This window comes from Scyliorhinus canicula, chromosome 14 (assembly GCF_902713615.1).
Source record: "Scyliorhinus canicula chromosome 14, sScyCan1.1, whole genome shotgun sequence".
Taxonomy (NCBI): Eukaryota; Metazoa; Chordata; class Chondrichthyes; order Carcharhiniformes; family Scyliorhinidae; genus Scyliorhinus; species Scyliorhinus canicula.
In genome coordinates, this window is record NC_052159.1 from 43,990,465 (window position 1) to 44,008,297 (window position 17,833).

At 46.8% G+C, this 17,833-nt stretch overlaps 1 protein-coding gene across 4 annotated transcripts in view; it reads right to left on the reverse strand.

Annotated features, from left to right (window-relative positions):
• wdr95 (WD40 repeat domain 95) overlaps positions 1 to 17,833 on the reverse strand; it is a 199,440-nt gene that overhangs the window by 79,726 nt on the left and 101,881 nt on the right. For all 4 annotated transcript variants that reach the window (XM_038819069.1, XM_038819068.1, XM_038819070.1 and 1 more), the window contains 5 exons: positions 13,691 to 13,808; positions 10,604 to 10,673; positions 5,575 to 5,818; positions 4,076 to 4,178; positions 2,922 to 3,073 (listed from right to left, as the gene is read on the reverse strand). In XM_038819069.1, the coding sequence (XP_038674997.1) occupies positions 2,922 to 3,073; positions 4,076 to 4,178; positions 5,575 to 5,818; positions 10,604 to 10,673; positions 13,691 to 13,808 (687 nt within the window). The remainder of the gene's footprint in view (positions 1 to 2,921; positions 3,074 to 4,075; positions 4,179 to 5,574; positions 5,819 to 10,603; positions 10,674 to 13,690; positions 13,809 to 17,833) is intronic.

Here is a 17,833-nt window from a genome sequence, read left to right on the forward strand (position 1 = left end):
AACTGAGTCGAGCCTCCTAATCTGCCCACCTTCACACCCTTACTCCTCATGCTCTCCATCAAGGTTCCCAGAATGCATTGCGATCTGACTCCTGTCTGAAAAGGCAAAATATGGGACGCGATTCTCCGCCCCCCACGCCGGTTGGGAGAATAGCGGGAGGGCCTCCCGACATTTTTCACGCCCTCCCACTATTCTCCCCCCCCTCGCCCGACCCACGTCACGAATTGCCGCTCGCGATTTGACACCCGGGAGTCCAGGGGGCGAGAGAGGCCGATGTCTTGGCCTTTGCCTCCCTGGTAGATCGGTGATGGATATTGTTAGAATGGAGGGACTCTGGGCCTCTGTAATTGGGGGTGTGGGTGAGCGACCTGGCAGAGTTTCTCAGGCTAGAAAAAATAAAGTTCGCCTTGAGGTGGCCTGTGGAGGGGTTTGCTCGGAGGTGGGCAGACATTTTCGACTTCTTCAAGAAAAGTTAAGATGTCAGCAGCGGGGGGCGGGGGGTGTTAAAATGGGGAGACAGGAGAGTCGGGTAGTGGAGAGCGGGATGGTGGGGCGTTCAGTATTTTGTTGAGTTTGTTATTTGATTTGATTGTGATTGTTTGCTGTGTGAATATATAAATGTCTCAATAAAATGTTTATCAAAAAAAAAGTGTGGCCTCAGTGAGGCATTCCTCGCCAAGGCCAAAAAAATGGCAGACCCCGCGGGGTCGTTCTTGGCACTGCTGAAACACCCCGATGTACGCGGCCAAAACGGGACTCTTTTTTGCGTGTTAAATTGCACCCATGTATTTTTATTTTAATGTTTCCTGTTCTACCCGTGCTAATAATGGTTTGAAGTCATAACAGCCATAAACAGTGCTCCTTTTGCCATCTCACACACATCATAAAAGATAATGTGGCCATGATCTACAGCAACCTTTTCAGCAACAATTCATTAAACATTTGGAGCAGTTCTATGCTCTTCACTTTTCAGTACATTTTATCCACAAGTAAAATCAGACACGAAGGACAGAATCGTAAGAAAATTGGCAACAGGCCATAACCAACCATCCTGTTTCACAGTCTAATATGACGATCTTTCAATTTTTCCTGCAAATCCATGGACAATATCTAGGCTTGGGCTGACAAGTGGCAAGTTACACTCGTGCCACACAAGTGCCAGGCAATGACCATCTCCTGCAAGAGAGCATCTAACCAGTGCCCTTGACATTCAATGGCGCTGAATCTCCCACAATCAACATCCTGGGGGTTACCATTGATCAGAAACTGAACTGGACTAGCCACCTTAATACTGTGGCTACCAGGGCAGATCAAAGGCTAGGAATCCAACGGCAAGTAACTCACCTCCTGACCCCACCCAAAGCCTGTCCACCATCTACAAGGAACAAGTCAGGAGTGTAATGGAATACTCTCCGCTTGCCTGGATGAGTGCAGCTCCAGCAACACTCAAGAAGCTTGACACAATCCAGGACAAAGCAGCCCACTTGATTGCTCCCCCTTCCACATAAAACATTCAAACCCTCCACCACTGACGAAATAGCAGCTGTGTGTGCCATCTACAAGATGCACTGCAGTAACTCACCAAGGTTCCTTCGTCAATACTTTCCCACAGACCCACAAACACTACCATTTAGAAGGAAAAGAGCAGCACATACCTGGAAATCCCACCACCTGGAGGATCCCCTCCAAGTCACTCACCACCCTGACTTGGAAAAATATCGCCGTTTCTTCACTGTCGCTGGGGCAAAACCCTGGAACTCCCTCCCTAACAGCACAGTGGGTCTACCTACACCTCAAGGACTGCAGCGGTTCAAGGTGGCAACTCACACCACCTTCTAAAGGGAACCTAGGGATGGGCAATAAAAATGGCCTAACCAGCGACACCCACATCCTGTACATGCATTTTTAAAAACAGTCTCTTCTGATGACTTTAAGCACATCAACATTTAGTCAGTCACTAGGTGACAGTCTAGAACACCAAAGCACCACATCGTGTTATAAGTAATGGAAGTACAACCAAGTTGACATGATTGAATATATTGGGGGAGATTTTCCGGGACCGTTCATAGTGAAGTCATATCTTGTTGTGGGCGCTAACCTTTGCGAGAGGGCATTAATGGGAGTTGTGTTGAGAGCCCCCCTCCCCACCAGCGCCATCATGTTTATGCTCAGTGAGGGCGTGAACCTGATTACCATTAATCTGCATATAGATAAATAGCTTCCAGTGGCATCCGATGTTCTCCTCACGCCCCCCCCCCCCCCCCCCCCCCCCCCCGCAGGCATTACGTAAGGTGAGTGGGAATCACTACTGCTCTCCAGCAGTCAACATGATCACGTTGCGGGCACAGAGGTCAGTTTACCCCCAGATGGTCAGGGCATGGCAGGGCATTGTCATCCTGGCTCTCTGGCAATGCCAATACTAGTTACCAGTGCCAGGATGGCAGGGTCAGGGGGTGGAGCAAGGGAAAGTGGCATCCAAGAAACCCCATGTGGGGGGTTCCCACCATATGGAGATACTGGCGATGGTGATTGGCGGGGGGTGGGGGGGGGGGGGCATTGAAGCCCCAATGCCAGTGGTGATGGTGGGGGTGGGGGTCCTTCAGTTTCACTTTGAGATCGGAGCAGCCTTTAAAATTGGCTCCCCGATCTCTGTGTAGCTGGGTTTAAGGCTCTACGAGGTGCAAACCACGCCCACTTGCTTTTTATTTGATGAAGTGTTCGAAGATCAGGAGAGCAAACCTGGCTGTTTCTCTGGGGAGAACGACGCCGGTTTTCAGTCAGAACCTATCTTTTGGGAAAAATTCCACCCATTATTCCAATTATACAAGAACGGACAAAAGAATGATAACCCCTAGCAAAATGACATGAAAAGATTGAGTTACTTCAGAAACCATTGGGTAACAGTTTTGAAAGAAGCTCACTGTATCTTTAGGTGCAGAAGAGCAATGCCATCGGCAGCAATGCAAAGTGATTTGGTCCCTGATACGTAGTGACATGCAGACACATCCCCTTTGATTCGACTGACTTTTGAATTGGCTGTGTACAAACAGCACTGATCCTCAATATCCCAGATCTAGAAACAAAAAATAAATATTTTAGAAAATAATTGAATATTGCATATCGATATTTCACAAATTTAAAAACAAAACAAATATCAACAACTTGCATTTCTATCATTTCCCAAGGGCGAAAAATGCAAGTGGACAAATTTGACTGTACTAACACAGAGGCAGCTATTCAGCTTAGTATAAACTTAGTAAGAGATTGACTGCGTCTCAGAAAGAATTCCTATCATTAAAAACTGAATGGCCTGATGAAGTTGCTGCCTTGAGGGGCAATAACGGCTCTATTTCAATTGCATTAAACAATGAAAATTACCCCCATTCTATTAAATGTGTTGCTATATGGGATTTTTCTTTTCGTTCTTTTTTCCCCCAGGGAGGATGAATTAATGTTCACTTCAAATGAGAGTGTGATTACTGGGAATTAAATATGTTTTCCTCCTGGTCATATGCAGTATCAACATTCAACACTGTCACTCATGTCTGCCTTTTTACCCAAGCTTTTCGTTACCCCTCTGAACATCTCCATCTCCGCTTCAGCTTCCATCCTCGCGATGCACCTTGCAAGGTTTTTCAGTGTCAGAGGCACTCCATAAACCCAGGTTATCTGCTACATCACACTAACTCTGTACTTCCACCATACTCTCAGGTAGATTTCCTGCAACACCTTGTGAATTTTTCAGAATTCTCACACCCAGCACATTCCATTTCAGATTGATATTGACAGGTTAATGCTCGATTTACCATCAGCTTATGGTGTGAGTTTATCCCCCTACAAGGACTCAACAGAGATGCCCCCTTATTACACCGCAGATTGTTCAAGTTTGATTCAAACCTGTGCCTCAGTTGTACCAACTGACTGCACCACCGTGCAAACCAGCCTCCAGCAGCCGTGCTGCCTATATTTAATGGAAAGCAGAAACACATGGAAATAATTTTAAATCTCCTCACGGACCTGGAACAGAATGCGACTGGCATCATAAGGTGTGGTGTCGTGGCTTAGCTTTACAAACCTTCACAGTGTTGTCCGTGGAGACTGAAAATAGTTTGTCATCAGGGGAGATGCATAGAAAGAAAATCGGAGCACAGTGGCCTCTCAGCAAAGCAGTGGGTTTCCTTTGAAGAAATAGATATATATTAAATGGATACAGATCACACAATTGAATAAAGGCAGTCCACTATTTCACACTTTCTACTTTTCCTTCATTGAGAATACATTTAAAGCTCATCAAACACTGTGACAGGATGAGGTTTTTAAAATGTGTTCCTGTTACATTTTCTCCTCCCTTGGGCACCATCACGTTACAGACCAATTCCAGCCAGGTGGACATTTGCTGATTTATCTCTAGCACTCAGTTTATAGCACTGTTAGCATCTCTAAGGGGATCATTGTGAATGACCTGGGTCACATTTCCCATTATGCATTTCCTGCTTCCACATACAGTACAGTTCATGTCTGCTGCTCTTTATCATTCCTGTGCACTTTGGCCTACACTGACTCGCTGTCAAGCAACACCTCAATCTTAAAATTCTCATCCTTGTTTTCAAATCCTCCAACCCCACAACCCGAGATAGCTACGTTCAACTAATTCTGGCCCCCGGAGCACGCCGATTTTAATTGGTCAGTGGCTGCACCTTCACTCGCCAAACTCGGGATTCTCTATGTAAACCTCTCTGATATTTTCTTTCGTCTATTAAGGCCCTCCTTAAAGCCTAGTGCTGTAACCGCTGTAACTACCGCAGGATATAGGCCTATTTAAGAAAGTCTTAGAAATCCGGTGGGTGTTAAGAGAGTGAAAACCCAGTGAAATGTATCTCTGCCGTCATTCCTTCCTCATTGTACCTTTGGAACTGAACATTCCCCAGGCATGGGAATGAGAAATACCAACCTTCTTAAGAGTTGTTAAGAATAGGATACAATCATTAATCTAACAGGCCTCACTTTTTGAAAACCACGTTTACTCACTGGTGACACGGTGGCACAGTGGTTAGCACTGATGCCTCGCAGCGCCAGAGACCCGGGTAACTGTGTGGAATTTGCACATTCTCCCCGTGCCTGCATGGCTTTCATCCAGGTTCTCCAGTTTCCACCCACAGCCCAATATGTGCTGGTGAGGTGGACTGTCCATGCTAAATTGCCCTTAGGCGGGGTTACGGGGATAGGGTGGCGGATTGGGTCTGGGTGGGGTGCTCTTTCAGAGGGTGGGTGCAGAGTTGATTGGCCGAATAGCCTCCTTCTGCATTGTCGGGATTCTATGATTCTGCCACCCAAGGCAGATGTGGCGAGCCATTGGCCCCCAGCTGGAATTTCCTGTCCTCTCAATGTCCACAGTCTATTTGCATGGCTCGCCCGCTGCTGAGGAACCCAAGCAAACTAATTGGCATGTCACAGAACCATTAAGTTTGCTTTATAATCATAGACATACAAAAGAATCTTTGCAGAAGGCTATTTGAAGCAGCACACAGCAATTAATGAGAGGATAGCAATAACAAGATTTCATGGCCACCTTACCCAGGAACATAAGGGTTCCACATACGCAAAATCCTGTCCATTCCACCTGTTACAATCAGGTTGTTCTTCTTACAGAAGTCAAAGGTTTTGACACCTTTGTGAACGCGGAATACAGACTGATCACACTCGAGCCTCTTCTGAGGAACCCCAGGGGCACCGTGACACTTTATACCCTTTCCCTCTTTCCAGCATTCCTTCACCTCCTTCATCTGTTTTTCCAGGTTAGTGGTTCCAGACGTGCAGCCTACAACGGTACAGCAAAGAAAATAAGATCTAGAAAGTCCAATTTTTCACAGAACATCTTTTACATTTCTTCCAATTTATAGTCTGGAAGGAGCAGTTGACAGCTTTGTTTCCACTTCAAAAAGCAAGTGGAATAATTGAGATTTTCAAACTGAAGTAGTATAGAAAATATATCTTGCAAAATGAAGCCAGAAATCTCAGCAGCAACATTTGTGGTCTATTTTTATTCACTGATGTGTACAGGAAAAACTTGTACATTCGTCCAATTGATCCGTTTTTAATAGATTCACTGCTGCTGTGCTAACTACTCTCGTTGAATGCCTTTGCCACTTCTCTCCACCTTTTTACACAGATATGTTTCTATGTTGAGAAATGTTCTTTTACAGTCTCTGCTTCCTGCAGCTGGTAGCTGTTTGCCTTTTTTTTCAAGCTGACTGATTAAATTGCTGCCTCACTTTCTCTTGCTGGACCCAACTCTCATCCTGGGCAGGGCAGGACTTCCACCCTCCCACCCAACCACCAGAACCCTAACTCCGTTTCCTGCATCACAGTTAATCTGATACCCATGGAGGGTTCTCAATAGAATTCTCAGAATCAATAAGGAACACCCCATTGCTCACCTGCATATCAATAGGACCACTTCTACAGCAGTAGTAGACACAATTGTGAAATACAGGAGGCAGAAGGCCCCCAAATTACAGAATGCCAGTGACCCAAAACAAGCTAGGTGGAGTCTGGAATGTATGGCGGGTGCCATAACACGGCTCTCTCCCTCTATCGGGTATCGTAGGGTCATTACTGCCACATCCTGGAGCCTACCACCTAATGTGACACTAGGGGAAAATGGTAATGTGGGCGGCAGGGAACTCAACACCACAATTGAATTTGGTGGCACCCCTACCAACCTGATTCTGGAGGGCCCCGATGGAATAAAGTGCCCAATTGGCAGCAGGAAAACTGTCACCAGGACTCCTGGCTCCTCCAGGGCCATTTAAATGCTGCAATGATGGATATCCCACTCCTGAGGGCTGCCAGCCAATTAGAGACCTGCAGCTCTGCAGTGCCACTGGTAACGGTGGCCACTGCCGGTATTGCAGGGACCAGCCCAGAGGATGAGCAATGGATCATCTGGAGTCAGGTAAGTGGGCCGGGATGGGGTTCCCAGGGAGGGGGACACTGGTCAGGAGTTGACAGCAAGGACACGGGTTGGTTTCCTATGGGGGTGTCCCCTATTTCGCATGCCAGGTCCCTCGAGTCCCCTGTTTGCTGTTTGTTGCATACCAGTGGCAATGGGTGAACTCCTCAAGTGATCACTTAAAGGCCTCAATTGGCCTCCTGATAGGAAGGCCAGCCCTAACTTAATCTCTAGGAGGTGAATAGGTAGTGGAACACGACCCCACACCCTCCCACCAAATCACATGGCCCACTCGCCTCTGGGAGTTATTATATTCCATCCTAGGATGCTAGGAAGCAGCAGTAACACAGATGGATGTGGTGGAAATACGGTAAGACCTAGGCCCTGTCTGATATTTATATATTATGGGTGGGTAAAAGGAAGCCTGAATTGGTGGGTTTGGGATTTGGGGGATGGACATACAGGTGAGGCAGTGATAGGCCACGTATTCCTTTTGTCTAAGGAACAAATTTAACACCGATTTCTGTGTGATTCCACTAGAGCACAACTCCCACTGAGGGTTACTGGAATTAATAACTGCAGTTCAATACAAATCCAAACAATCCAATCTAAAATGTATCTGGCAATCTGACAGTACCACAAGGCACAATCTAACTTCAACATTCTTTTGTAATGGCACTTTATTAACAGCTTTTCAAGAATCAAGCACACGCAAAGGTATTTAAATTGTTCACAGAGGCTTAGGTTTAGTGTTTCTTGGAGCAGGAGACTAATGTTGCACTTTCATATTATTCTTGCTAACACAAGGCGGGATTCTCCGACCCCCCGAGGGTCAGAGAATCACCCGGGGCTGGCGTCAATCCCGCCCCCGCCGTGTCCCGAATTCTCCGCCTCCCGAGATTCGGCGGGGGTAGGAATCTCGCGTGCCGGTCGGCGGGCCCCCCGCGGCAATTCTCCGACCCGTGATGGGCCAAAGTCCCGCCGCTGACAGGCCTCTCCTGCCGGCGTGGATTAAACCACCTACCTGACAGGCGGGATTGGTGGTGCGGGCGGGCTCTGGGGTCCTGGGGGGGTCGTGGGGAGATCTGACCCCAGGGGGTGCCCCCACGATGGCCTGGCCTGCGATCGGGGCCCACCGATCGGCGTGCAGGCCTCTGCTGTGATGAGAGAGAGAAATACAGCACAGAACAGGCCTTTCGGCCAACGATGTTGTGCCGAACTTTTACCCCAGGTTAATCATAGAATTTTGGACACTAAGGGCAATTTATCATGGCCAATCCACCCAACCTGCACATCTTTGGACTGTGGGAGGAAACCGGAGTACCCGGAGGAAACCCACGCACACACGGGGAGGATGTGCAGACTCCACACAGACAGTGACCCAAGTCGAAATCGAACTTGGGACCCTGGAGCTGTGAAGCAATTGTGCTATCCACAATGCTACCGTGCTTCCCTTAAGAAGAAATTTATCTACACTCCATTATTCTACCCTAATCCATGTACCTATCCAATAGCCACTTGAAGGTCCCTAACGTTTCCGACTCAACTACTTCCACAGGCAGTGCATTCCATGCCCCCACTACTCTCTGGGTAAAGAACCTACCTCTGACATCCCCCCTATATCTTCCACCATTTATCTTAAATTTATGTCCCCTTGTAATGGTGTGTTCCACCCAGGGAAAAAGTCTCTGACTGTCTACTCTATCTATTCCCCTGATCATCTTATAAACCTCTATCAAGTCGCCCCTCATCCTTCTCCGTTCTAATGAGAAAAGGCCTAGCACCCTCAACCTTTCCTCGTAAGACCTACTCTCCATTCCAGGCAACATCCTGGTAAATCTCCTTTGCACCTTTTCCAAAGCTTCCACATCCTTCCTAAAATGAGGTGACCAGAACTGCACACAGTACTCCAAATGTGGCCTGACCAAGGTTTTGTGCAGCTGCATCATCACCTCACGACTCTTAAATTCAATCCCTCTGGTAATGAACGCTAGCACACCATAGACCTTCTTCACAGCGCTATCCACTTGAGTGGCAACTTTCAAAGATCTATGAACATAGACCCCAAGATCTCTCAGCTCCTCTACATTGCCAAGAACCCTACCGTTAACCCTGTATTCCGCATTCATATTTGTCCTTCCAAAATGGACAACCTCACACTTGTCAGGGTTAAACTCCATCTGCCACTTCTCAGCCCAGCTCTGCATCCTATCTATGTCTTTTTGAAGCCGACAACAGCCCTCCTCACTATCCACAACTCCACCAATCTTCGTATCATCTGCAAATTTACTGACCCACCCTTCAACTCCCTCAGTTGTTAATGAAAATCACAAACAGCAGAGGACCCAGAACTGATCCCTGTGGTATGCCACTGGTAACTGGGCTCCAGGCTGAATGTTTGCCATCCACCACCACTCTCTGTCTTCTATCGGTTAGCCAGTTCGTTATCCAACTGGCCAAATTTCCCACTATCCCATGCCTCCTTACTTTCTGCATAAGCATATCATGGGGAACCTTATCAAATGCCTTACTAAAATCCATGCACACCACATCCACTGCTTTACCTTCATCCACATGCTTGGTCACCTCCTCAAAGAAGTCAATGAGACTTATAAGGCAAGACCTACCCCTCACAAATCCGTGCTGACTATCCCTAATCAAGCAGTGTCTTTCCAGATGCTCAGAAATACTATCCCTCAGTACCCTTTCCATTACTTTGCCTACCACCGAAGTAAGACTAACTGGCCTGTAATTCCCAGGGTTATCCCGATTCCCTTTTTTGAACAGGGGCACGACATTCGCCACTCTCCAATCCTCTGGTACCACCCCTGTTGACAGCGAGGATGAAAAGATCATTGCCAACGGCTCTGCAATTTCATTTCTTGCCTCCCATAGAATCCTTGGATATATCCCGTCAGGCCCGGGGGACTTGTCTATCCTCAAGTTTTTCAAAATGCCCAACACATCTTCCTTCCTAACAAGTATCTCCTCGAGCTTACCAGTCTGTTTCACACTGTCCTCTCCAACAATATGGCCCCTCTCGTTTGTAAATACTGAAGAAAAATACTTGTTCAAGACCTCTCCTATCTCTTCAGACTCAATACACAACCTCCCGCTACTGTCCTTGATCGGGCCTACCCTCGCTCTAGTCATTCTCATATTTCTCACATATGTGTAAAAGGCTTTGGGGTTTTCCTTGATCCTACCCGCCAAAGATTTTTCATGCCCTCTGTGGGGGCACTCTTTTTCTTCTGCTTCCGCCATGGCCATCACCATGGCGGAGGCGGAAGAGACCCCCTCCCCTGCGCATGCGCCGGTATGACGTCAGCAGCCGCTGACGCTCCGGCATATGCGCGGACTTTGCCGGCCGGCAAAATCTTTTCGGCCCTGGCTGGCGTAGTGCCAAAGGCCGTTCATGCCAGCCGGCGGAGCGGGAACCACTCCGGCGCGGGCCTAGCCCCTCAATGTGCGGAGAATTCCGCACCTTTGGGGCGGCCCGACGCCGGAGTGGTTCACGCCACTCCGACATGCCGGGACTCCCCGCCCCGCTGGGGAGGGGAGAATCCTGGCCCTAGTTTCTCCTGAGGCACAGCTAAGGATACTTTAAAATAAGTCACTGTAGAAACATCCAGTAAGTGAAGGATACTTTACCTATGACCAATGCTGAAGCTTCATGATTTGAGGAAGATATGATTGCGCCAATAGAATCATAATACTTCATCTGAAAAAAGAAATATGATTAAAATGTGCACAAGTGCGCACAATACATATTGAAAGAAAATAACTCACTTGAATTTTAAAGCTGTTTTCATTGTAAACTCAACAACCTGCACTCACACTGAAAGAGTGAAGCTGACTATTGTTTGTGGTGGAAACTCAGGAGGCTGAGGTACCCAGTTCATCTGCCCAATTTAATACTGACAGGATATCTGATCATATTGTGTGTTCGGACATCACTTAAATACTGGATTGAAGCCACCAGTAAATTGTGCATCTCAGAGACATCTTCAGACCACCCTGCGTCTTTTAAAGGAATGGCTGAATATTTAGTGTCAAGTAAAGGCCTTTAAATGCCAATTGAAGCTTTACAATGAAAACAGCTTTAAAATTCAGTGAGTCCTTTTTTTTCCACCAAAAGGCATTTTCTGGTTGCGGAATGCAGGAGGATCTACTGCCCACCTGCCTCATCAGGAATGGGGGAAGTTCCTGGGTTACCCCAGGATTTTCACACATAGAGCTGGATTTTCATGGCGTCAGGAAAACTCAGCAGACCTATAGAAATGGGAGGCTGGACCGCGATGTGGACGTGCGCCCCCCCCCCCCACTTTCCAACAGATCCAATTTCTGATAGCAGGGGAAAGGAGGCATGATTCACCCGGGACGAAAATCCAAACTCAGCAAAGACATTTCAAATAGGCTCCGTTTTGGCTGCCTCGATGATCTTAAACCACAGATTGATGGAGTAGGCATAAACCGTCTTGAATAGAGGAGGTAACTGTAATGACCTGAAGGTTTTTAAATACACAATTCTGTAAACAGGTTCCAGCTGTCATTCAGGGTTAAACAATCTCTGCTGGACTGCTTTGATTGATAGGTGTAAGTTTTTTAAAAAAAGAGTATCATCTGTTTGTGCAGTTTCAATGAAGCTCTCCATTGACATGTACCTAAAGGTTATCAGGGTGTTATTTTGAATGCTTGGCTAAATTTCAACCATTCATTACTGGAATCACTCCTGACCTTTTAAAAAATTATTTCACAGAATGTAGGCATTGCTGATTAAGTTAGCATTTATTCCCGATCCATAATTGCTGTTGAGGAGGTGGTGATGAGCCACCTTCTAGAACCACTGCAGTCCCTATGATGTAGGTACACCCAAAATGCTGTTAGGGATGGACTTTCAGGATTTTGTCCCAGCAACAGTGAAGGAATGGCGATATAGTTCCAAATCATGATCACTTGGAAGAGAATCTGCAGGTGGTAGTGTTCCCATACTCTGCTGCTCTTATCCTCCAAGATGATAGAAGTCGGGGGTTAGGAAGGTGTTGTTGAAGGAGCTTTGTGAGCTGTTGCAGTGCACTTAGTGGATGGTAGACACAGTTGCTATTGTGGTGGAGGAAGTGAATATTGAAGCTGATGGATGGGGTGCCAATCAAGCGGGCTGCTTTGTTATGGACGGTGTTGAGATTCTCATCTTGGCAAGTGAGAGTATTCCAACACTCAGTTAAATGCTGCTTGGATGTCAAGGCAGTCACTCTCACATCCCCTCTGGAGTTCAGCTCTTTTGTCCATGTTTGAACCGAGGCTGGAATGAGATCCAGAGCTGACTGGCCCAGGCGGAACCCAAACTGAGCGCCATTAGCAGGTTATCCTAAGTAAGTGCTACTTAACAGCACTGTCAACGACACATTCAATCACTTTGCTGATGATCAAGAGTAGATTGCTGGAGTGATAATTGGTCAGGTTGGTTTGTCCTGCTTTGTGTGTACAGGACACACCTGGACAATTTTCCACATAGCCAGGTAGATTTCAGTGTTGTAGTTCTGTTGGAACAGCTTGGCCAGGGGTGCGGCATGTTCTGGGGCACAAGTCACAGATTTACACAATCACAGAATTGTTACGGTGCAGAAGCAGTCCGTTCGGTCCATTGTGTCTTTGCAAGCTCTCCAAATGGGCATTCTGACTTAGTGATATTCCCCTACCTTCACTCCCGTAACTCTGCAAATTGTTTATTCAAATAATCACCGAATGCCCTCCTGAACACCTCGATTGAACCTGCCTCCACCACACTTCAACCACTCGCTGTGTGAAAATGTTTTTTCTTATCTTATATTTGCAAATCACTTTAAATCTTCAGTTTTCAGTACTATTGTTGGAATGTTATCAGGGTCCATAACCTTTGCAGTATCCAGCGCCTTCAATTGTTTCTTGATATTACATGGAGTGAATCGACTTAGCTGACATTTCATCTGTTGAGGCCCTCCGGAGGAGGCACCTCTGGCTGAAGATTGTTGCTGAAGATTGCAACCGGACTTTGCACGGTCAGCAAGGCTGGGTTTGCCTTTGTTGTTTCTGGTGTTTCGGTCAATGCCGGGTGGTCCAACCAGTTTCATTCATTTTTGCCAACTTTGTGGCGGTTTTTGATATAACTGAGTGGCTTGCTAGGCCATTTCAGAGGGCACTTAAGAGTTAACCACATTGTTGTGGATCTGGAGTCACATACAGGACAGACCAGGTAAGGATGGCAGATTTCCTTCCCTAAAAGACATTAGTGAACCAGATGAATTTTTATGACAATCGACAATGGTTTCCTGGTCACTATTACCAACACTAGCTTTTTAATTCCAGAATTATTAACTGAATTTAAATTCCACCAGCTGCTTTGGTGGGATTCTAACCCAGGTCCACGGAGCATTAGCCTGAGCCTCTTGATTATTAGTCAAGCGATGTTTCCTCTATGCTTCCATCTTCCCTTAACAATATAGGCAATTAAGGGCAGCACGGTGGTGCAGTGGTTAGCACAGCTGCCTCACGGCGCCGAGGTCCCAGGTTCGATCCCGGCTCTGGGTTACTGTCCGTGTGGAGTTTGCACATTCTCCCCATGTTTGCGTGGGTTTCACCCCCACAACCCAAAGATGTGCAAGGTAGTTGGATTGAACATGCTAAATTGCCCCTTAATTGGAAAAAAAATGAATTGGGTACACTAAATTTAGTACCAAAAAAAACAATATAGGCAATTACCTGTGTTATCCAATCTTCGTGCACTTTCCATCGAATGCAAGTGACATTTGGTGACAGGATAGAGTTTTCTAGGCTGATGGTGGGAAAATTATCCACCTTGGGCCACTTTTTCCATGTTCTACATTGAACAAAAAGACACAGAAATTAAAATATACTCTCGCAGCCCTGATCACACTCCATTACAAAACTAAAATGGAACAAACATCCCTGATGAGTTGAATGGCCTTTTTTGGTTATATTCTGGTTTTCATGCCCTATGAATTTTTAAAAATTCATTTACGGAATGTGGGCATCGCTAGTTAGGCCAGCATTTATTGCCCATCCCTTGTTGCCCTTCAGAACAGAGTGGGGAGTTGCCTTCTTGAACGGCTGCAATCCTTGAGGTGTAGGTCTACCCACTGTACTGTTAGGGAGGGAGATCCTGGGTTTTGCCCCAGCATCAGTGAAGGAACGGTGGTATATTTCCAAGTCGGGATGGTGAGTGATTTGGAGGGGAACCTCCAGATATCTGATGCTCTTGTCCTTCTAGATGGTCGTGGGCGTGGGTTTTGAAGGTGCTGTCTAATGAACCGTGGCAAATTCCTGTGTTGCATCTTGTAGATGGTATTCACGGCTGCCACTGTTCGTCGGTGGTGGAGGGTTTGTGGAAGGGGGAGCAATCAAATGGGCTACTTTGTCCTGGATGGTGTCGAGCTTCATGAGTGTTGTTGGAGCTGCACTCATCCAGAGACGTGGAGAGTATTTCATTACACTCTTGACTCACCTATTTTAGTTTTACTGCTAATTTACATTGAGCATAATTCTAGCTATCTATTAAATGTCATTTGTAAAGATCTTTCTGTTTCTCTTCGTTTTCCTTACAAATTAATTGTGCGGGTTTACAACCACAAAGTGGCCGCTGAGTTGTACCCTTGGGCTACAATTGACCAAAAGTAGTTTTCCTTTGTAACAAAAGTATTGAACCTTACTGTAAACCTGAGTCAGAATCAATGATCAATTGTGATGTATTTTAGTGAACATTGCTTTTAAAACAACAGGTACTGGGGCCTAGAGCAGAGAAACTGCTAAAATATTATTGCTTCACTTCATGTCTGGAATTTTCCTGCCTTTCCTGCCGGCAGGATCTTCCAGTCCCGCTGTTGCCTACCGAGATTTCAATGGCTCATTGTTTGGAAAATTCCGGCCATATATGTGGGTTTAATCCCACTTGTCAGGGGGCTGGGGGGGGGGGGGGGGGGGGGGGGGGGGGATTTTCCGTTCCAGTCTTCTCAGCGGTGGGAACAGTGGCCAGGGGTGGGGAGTGGAAATTCCCATGGGAGTTCCAAAATGGCTTTTACACCAACAGGGTTTCCCCAATCAATGGATCTCCCTCCCTGCCCCCATCAGTGTCATAACAGGAATGCCCACTTTAAAAGTCGGGATCCCTATTTGGATGCTTTTGAATATAGAACATAGAACATTACAGCGCAGTACAGGCCCTTCGGCCCTCGATGTTGCGCCGACCGGTGAAACCACTCTAAAGCCCATCTACACTATTCCCTTATCATCCATATGTTTATCCAATGGCCATTTAAATGCCCTTAATGTCGGCAAGTCCACTACTGTTGCAGGCAGGGCATTCCACGCCCTTACTACTGTCTGAGTAAAGAACCTACCCCTGACATCTGTCCTATATTTATCTCCCCTCAATTTAAAGCTATGTCCCCTCGTGCTAGACATCACCATCCGAGGAAAAAGGCTCTCACTGTCCACCCCATCTAATCCTCTGATCATTTTGTATGCCTCAATTAAGTCACCTCTTAACCTTCTTCTCTCTAATGAAAACAGCCTTAAGTCCCTCAGCCTTTCCTCATAAGATCTTCCCTCCATACCAGGCAACATCCTGGTAAATCTCCTCTGCACCCTTTCCAATGCTTCCACATCCTTCCTATAATGCGGCGACCAGAACTGCACGCAATACTCCAAATGCGGCCGCACCAGAGTTTTGTACAGCTGCAACATGACCTCATGGTTCTGAAACTCAATTCCTCTACCAATAAAAGCTAACACACCGTATGCCTTCTTAACAACCTCATCAACCTGGGTGGCAACTTTGAGGGATCTATGTACATGGACACCAAGATCTCTCTGCTCATCCACACTACCAAGAATCTCACCATTAGCCCAGTACTCTGTCTTCCTGTTACTTCTTCCAAAATGAATCACCTCACAGTTTTCTGCATTAAATTCCATTTGCCACCTCTCATCCCAGCTCTGCAGCTTATCTATGTCCCTCTGTAACCTGCAACATCCTTCCGCACTGTCCACAACTCCACCAACTTTAGATTCATCTGCAAATTTACTCACCCATCCTTCTAAGCCCTCCTCCAGGTCATTTATAAAAATTACAAACAGCAGTGGCCCCAAAACAGATCCTTGTGGTACACCACTGGTAACTGAACTCCAGGCTGAACATTTCCAATCAACCACCACCCTCTGTCTTCTTACAGTGAGCCAATTTCTGATGCAAACTGCTAAATCACCCTGAATCCCATGCCTCCGTATTTTCTGCAATAGCCTACCATGGGGAACCTTATCAAACGCTTTACTGAAATCCATATACACCACATCGACTGCTTTACCCTCGCCCATCTGTTTGGTTACCTTCTCAAAGATCTATGAGAAGGTGACTAAACAGTATAATTGTCAGGTATTTGGTCCTCCCATGTTAAATTATCCATTCACGTCAACATGGGAGGGATTGCCAACAAGAATTACAGCAGCTCCCTCACAATGTGCACCTGGCAAACAGAACCCTCCAGAGGCGCAGAGGGTACCCTGGCAGTACCCTGGCACAGTGTCCCATGTTGCATGGAGGTGGAGGGAGTTCCTTAGTTGGGGGGAGGGATGTTTCTATTCATATTCTTTAACAGCTGGATACCCCATGTTGTTGGCAGGGTGGGCTATTACATCGTGGGACCCATCCGTTACATTTTTTTCGTTCATCAGTTTAAAAATACGAAGGGAAATCAACCAATGACACCAGCGAACTTCCCTCTGCTTATCCAGCCTGATATGACACTTTGCCATAAAGTAACAGGATGCCGCCCTTGATTTTAAAGGCTCGTTAGCCGTGGGCGCAAATCCTGTAATGAATGCTAAATCTCACAAGAGGCCAAAAACTGTATTTGTTCCAACGAGACTTTCGAATGCGATTTTCCCAGTCCCCCTCCAATGATGTGATCAGGGTCATGTCCAGGAAGGGCTCATCCTATATTCGCATGCTGTAACATCATGCTGTGAAAATCTCTACTGCCCTTTACAGATGGCAACTTGGGAACTTGACCTTCCAAAAGGGAAGTTGGAGATGGACGGGTAATGTCTCCACTGACCACCAGGGAGCCTTAGGGGGAGAGGGCACTGTGCAATTCTGAGGGGTGGGGTTGAACATGAAGAGTGCAGCTCTTGGAGGTCTGTGACTGATCCTGCAGGGGTCAGTAAGTCTGTTCTTGATGGCCAGTAGGTTCACTGTCAGATATCGGAGTCCGTGGGGCGGCATGTGGCACAATGGTTAGCATTGCTGCCTATGGCGCTGAGGTTCGAATCCCGGCCCTGGGTCACTGTCCGTGTGGAGTTTGCACATTCTCCCCGTGTCTGCATGGGTTTCACCCCTACAACCTAAAGATGTGCAGGTTAGGGGGATTGGCCACACTAAATTGCCCCTTAATTGGAAAAAACTAATTGGGTACTGTGGTGGTATAGATATGAGCACTGCCATTGGTGCAGAGCACTGGCTTCCCATTGGCTCTGGCTGGTCATGTGCCTCTCGTCCGATTGGTTGGGCCTAGTCATGTGACTGCTCTCCAATTGGTCGAGAGGCAAGTAGGCCCCGCCTCTGAGGCGGGGTATAAGTACCCAGAGTTCCTGGCGGTCAGTCATTCTCTGTAGTCGACCACCGGGCTAACAACTAGCTGATTAAAGCCACAGTTCGGATCCTAAATGTGTCTTGAGTCGAATTGATGGTGCATCAGGTACTCTAAATTTAAAAAAAAGAAATCGGAGTCCATTGTCGGTGGTTAGTAATACCTTTGTGGTATTTGAGTCCGTTTGCAGGGGTGTTTGACAGCAGGGATTATGATCAGTGCCATGCAGCCTGGTCACATT